A 4,894-nucleotide genomic window follows, 5' to 3' on the forward strand; every position below is an offset into this window, starting at 1 on the left:
GGCCATTTTACTGCCAATGTTTGTTTATGGAGATTGCATGGCTGTGTGCTTGATTTTACACCGGTCAGCAAATCCTCTCATTTGAAGGGGTGTCCACAGACTTTTGTATATATAGTGTATATATGGTTGTGTTCATGTTTTGCAGGCTGTGTTGTTTTTTTTATAGATGTATTTGCAGTTTCGAGGGTGTCCTATAGTTTTTATAGTATCATATAGTTTTTTTATAGTGTGCTGTTTTGAGAAGGTAACAACATTTGGAAAATTTACTACACAGAGTTGTGTGTCTTGTGTACTGTCTAGAAAAATGACATTGTTACAAAAATGCATACGCGATTGAGAAGAACTGAAATATTTTGAATTCAGAATGTCATCAATGCCACAGACTAACAAGCAGAGACAAGAATGAAAAATTGAGGCATGGTATGGAGAAGTTTGGCAAAACATTCTGTTTTTTTTAATTAACATTCTTCTGCCAAGTACAAACAATTACACACAGCTTTCATGCATCAAGCCATCGGTTAAGCACCATGTTACGCTATGTTTATTGCTGGGTTAAGCATTGCATTTACTGAATCAATCTAGGACACTAAAAGCAGCTGTGGAGTTGAAGGACATCGTTGTTCATCAAAGGGTATTGTAGATCTCCAAATATTGGTAATCTGAAAAGAGTAAAAAATGGGGGATTGAAAAACAGATATACAGGTAAGTGCAAAGTCAACAGTCTTCTTACAAAGCAGACTTCTCTGAGTCTCTAAGATTTAACCACAGGAGGTATGATAAATGTAGGTCTTATGAGTTTAGAATGTACTGTATATTTGACACAATAATACAAAAAAACTGACCACAATCAAACATAGGTACTGTAGCACCAAACAACATTATCAAGCCTGTTGCATTGCTCTGTGACAGAACGGTTAAGGAATTCAGCAATTCATGAGCTTAAATATGGCAATACATGTTTGTGTCATATGGTAGAACAAAGGTCTTACTCACATCTCTAATCATCTTCCTCATCGGATGTATGAGTCTGCAATGACAGTGGTTGCCAATTAACCAATCAGCACCCCTATTTGAACAGTTGTTTCATTTCACATCACAATGGCTAAATAAATGGTTGAAGACACTGTTCCCAGATTTTTTGACAGTATCTTTAAAAGTAACCCACTATGACATATTGGAAATCAGTACATTTTCATTTGAAAATGACATGGACTTACTAGCGAAAGTCCATGATCAACAACCACCTCTGTATTACACTATATATAGAATAAATAAAAAAATTCAACATGATTGAGTGAGGCTCTTTCACAGTGTAGCTCCTATATGAACGTAGGTACGGTGTCCATGTTAGTACAGCCTAAGTCTCAGCAGCACTCCCTTCAAATATGTTCAAAATGTATGTTGCGGACATAAAGGCATTAGGTCTTACATGGGCAGGTGCAGCAGGAGCAGGCGGAGGTGGGGCAACCTGGATGCTGAAGGGGTGGTACTAGAGGAGAGGAGAGAGTCATATATATATATATATTTATTTGAACCTTTATTTAACTAGGCAAGTCAGTTAAGAACAAATTCTGATTTACAATGAGTATTGGGGAACAGTGGGTTAATTGCCTTGTTCAGTGGCAGAACAACACATTTTTACCTTGTCAGCTCGGGGATTCAATCCAGCAACCATTCATTTATTGGCCCACCGCTCTAACCACTAAGGCTACCTGCCGCCCCAGATGCAATCAAGCAGACACACAATACATTTGTCATGCTGTGTACATGTACTGTATATTAATAGGGTTCATGATCACTCACGATCTCAACGCTCTCCTGGCCGAGTGGCTGGGGGATCTCCTGTTTGATGAAACCACCTGACTATGTTTTGACACACACACACACACTTTCATCATGACTTTCTGAATTCTGATAAGTTAACACCTGCGATATTGACTGGAATGAACATTCACTCTATTAGTGTGAGATGCACTGGTGTAGCATCACTAACACAACAGCACAGTGTATTTCACTATGTTGCTATGGTTACTTACAGGTACTCCACCACCAACAGGAAGGATCTGTAACATTGGAACACTCTGGTTACGACAGTAAACGTAGAAGGTTGACTTCAATCTAGAATGGGAAATGTATTGTGATTAATTTGAACTATTTATTTTGTCAAACACCTACAATCTCTAGATCAGGTCTGGCTTGTCCAGCTTGGAGAGCCTACAAATAATTGGAAAACAAACATTTGTATTATGGTAAATTCAGTTCTTCAGTGTTTTATTCCCTTTTCAGGCACTTTGTTCCTCATTTTATGATTTTAAAACTATTCAAATTGTAACTATTATTCTTATTTTTTCATCACATTACATCAGTTATGGTGCCCATATTGGGACAGCATCACATGTCCGTGGAAGAACACCCTTGAGTTATGTATGTCCTAATATGGACACCGTAACTATGTATCAAATCAAATGCATCGTAAACAACAGGTGTAGACTAGCAGTGTTTCTTACCTGAGCGTTGGCAGCCTGGAAGTCAAACTCCATGACCAGCCTTTGCTGTGAAGTACAGATGAATGTTCGATGAATGTTAGGTTCAGCACTTATAAAGACACTGTAATCACAGTAAATAATGACTAAATATATGAATACTGTTTGTAAATGTTTCCAATCCATTTATTTGTAAATTAAATAAAAAATATATATAATTTCAGAATGTACTTTATTTAACTAGGCAAGTCAGTTAAAAACAAATTCTTATTTTCAATGACAGCAGGTGACAACTGCCTTGTTCAGGTGCAGAACAACAGAGTTTTACTTTGTCAGCTTGGGGATTTGATCTTAAAACCTTTCTTTTACTAGTCCAATGCTCTAACCACTAGGGTACCTGCCTCCATGGGTATTTTGTACAGAATAACAGAGAAACATAAAATCGGAAAGACAACACAGTACGCTTATAAATAATACAACGGAGAATTGAACTCACAGGGCGGCCGAGAGCAGTCCCCAGGATGCAGGCGATCAGAATGAAGGTTTTCATCTTGAAGGATTCTGTTGACGAAAAAGATTTGACATTTTGAAAAATCCTTCATCACTTTCTGAAGTAGTTTCCTCTAGTTTATTTTCCCTTTTGCGTCGACAAATACTGAAGCTAAAGGTTGAATCAGAGTTGATTTCTAATAAATTACCTTTAGTAGTGCAGCTCCACAAGAGAATCAAAGGATTGCTGAAGAAGGATATGATGTCTGAGGGAGAGATCTGCTCCTTTTTATTCTCCCCAAAAGCAAAAGGAGGTCCAACTTCTGATGATGACTTGGTGACTAGCCAAGCCATTCTTTGATCATTAAAAACTATGCTTTGGCAGCTATTGTTTATCTATATGAACAATCTCCAAATATACTTTTTTTGCTTTGATTGTAATTACAGATGCCCACCCCCATCCTGTATTTGATTGGCAGCCTTTAAGTATAAACATTAAGATATCATCCTATGATGTATATGAATATGACATAAGACGTTTTGCACACCTGGCTTCACCTCAGTGTTTATAGATTTCAATCTAGGCCTCCCGAGTGGTGCATTGGTCTAAGGCACTGCATTATATTTGCTAACTCTTCTGCTAGAGATCCTGGTTTGAGTCCAGGCTCTGTGGCAGCCAGTTGTACTGGGAGACCCATGGGGTGGTACATAATTGGCCCAGCATTGTCTGATTTAGTGGAGGGTTTGGCTGGCAGTGATGTCCTTGTCCCATTGTGCTCTAGCAACTCCTGTGGCAGGCTGGGTGCATGCATGCTGACATGGTTGCCAGGTATATGATTGTTTCCTCCGACGCATTGGTGTGGTTGGCTTCGGGGTTAAGCAGGAAGTGTGTCAAGAAGCAGTGCGGCTTGGTTGTGTAGTGTTTTGGAGGACGCATATGGCTCTTGACCTTTGCCTCTCCCGAGTCTGTATGGGAGTTGCAACAATGAGAGAAGACCAGTTGGATACCATAAAACAAAACAAAAATATTTAAATCTATTGGGTAACTATTGTCTAGTTACCCAATAGATTTATTGTTATTTAATCTATTGTTATTTAATCAAAACATTTTGGTCTGTGACCTGATTCAAGTAATTCACATTTTCTTGTGACCATCCATATAGTAAAAACAGTATTCCCAGCAGCAGGCCAGTCTTAACCCTAAAAGCACCAAAAGGGGTTAATTGTATCCTTCTGAAATTGTAGGACTTTGTCAAGAAACTATTTCCCAACATAAAAACATAATTTATGACTATCTGTATTAATATGGTTAAATGAAAAATTGTCTCTCTTTTGTATACAAGTGATGCGATGCTAAGCTGAAAATGTAGACTCAAATCAAATCATATTGTATTTAGCAGATGTTATTGCGGGTGTAGTGAAATGCTTATGTTCCAAGCTCCAACAGTGCAGTAGTATCTAACAATTCACATCAATACACACAGATCTAAAAGTAGTAAACATTTTGATAAAGCACCAAATTTGGCATAGAGGAAGATTTGTTTTTGTCTACTTACATTTTTACCAAACTTTTCAAATGAAGCCCTCAATAAAATATGGATTTTGTTAAATGTGTGATGTTATTAAAAGGAAGGTCTACTAAAGCTAGGCCTACTTAAACTAAGACTTTGACATGCACAGCATGTTGAACCCATTTTTTTCAGATAAGCCCAATGTAAGATGATGCACATACATAGTATCAATCTGTGCATGTCCATTGGTACACATCACTCTGCAGCAACATAGCTGCGAGACAACCACTGTGGAGAAGTTTAGCCTCGTGCTTCACTGTTGTCAGCTTGCTACTGCTGTTTGCTTTGTGAATTGCAGAGAATACCTATGATATCAATCCTAACACCATTCAAACTACCCTCAAACAACAT

At 38.0% G+C, this 4,894-nt stretch overlaps 1 protein-coding gene across 1 annotated transcript; it reads right to left on the bottom strand.

Annotated features, from left to right (window-relative positions):
- Window positions 1–421: 421 nt before the first annotated feature.
- scpp7 (secretory calcium-binding phosphoprotein 7) lies at window positions 422–3,326 on the bottom strand. The gene is made up of 9 exons (XM_042311772.1): window positions 3,182–3,326; window positions 2,980–3,044; window positions 2,508–2,552; window positions 2,176–2,214; window positions 2,037–2,063; window positions 1,804–1,863; window positions 1,430–1,489; window positions 994–1,027; window positions 422–659 (listed from the first exon to the last, which is right to left on the bottom strand). Exons 1-8 carry the CDS (start codon window positions 3,324–3,326, stop codon window positions 998–1,000), a joined length of 471 nt encoding a protein of 156 aa, XP_042167706.1. The 3' UTR covers window positions 422–659; window positions 994–997.
- Window positions 3,327–4,894: the final 1,568 nt, after the last annotated feature.

The sequence above is a fragment of the Oncorhynchus tshawytscha genome, linkage group LG34 (genome assembly GCF_018296145.1).
Source record: "Oncorhynchus tshawytscha isolate Ot180627B linkage group LG34, Otsh_v2.0, whole genome shotgun sequence".
In the NCBI taxonomy this organism is placed as follows: domain Eukaryota; kingdom Metazoa; phylum Chordata; class Actinopteri; order Salmoniformes; family Salmonidae; genus Oncorhynchus; species Oncorhynchus tshawytscha.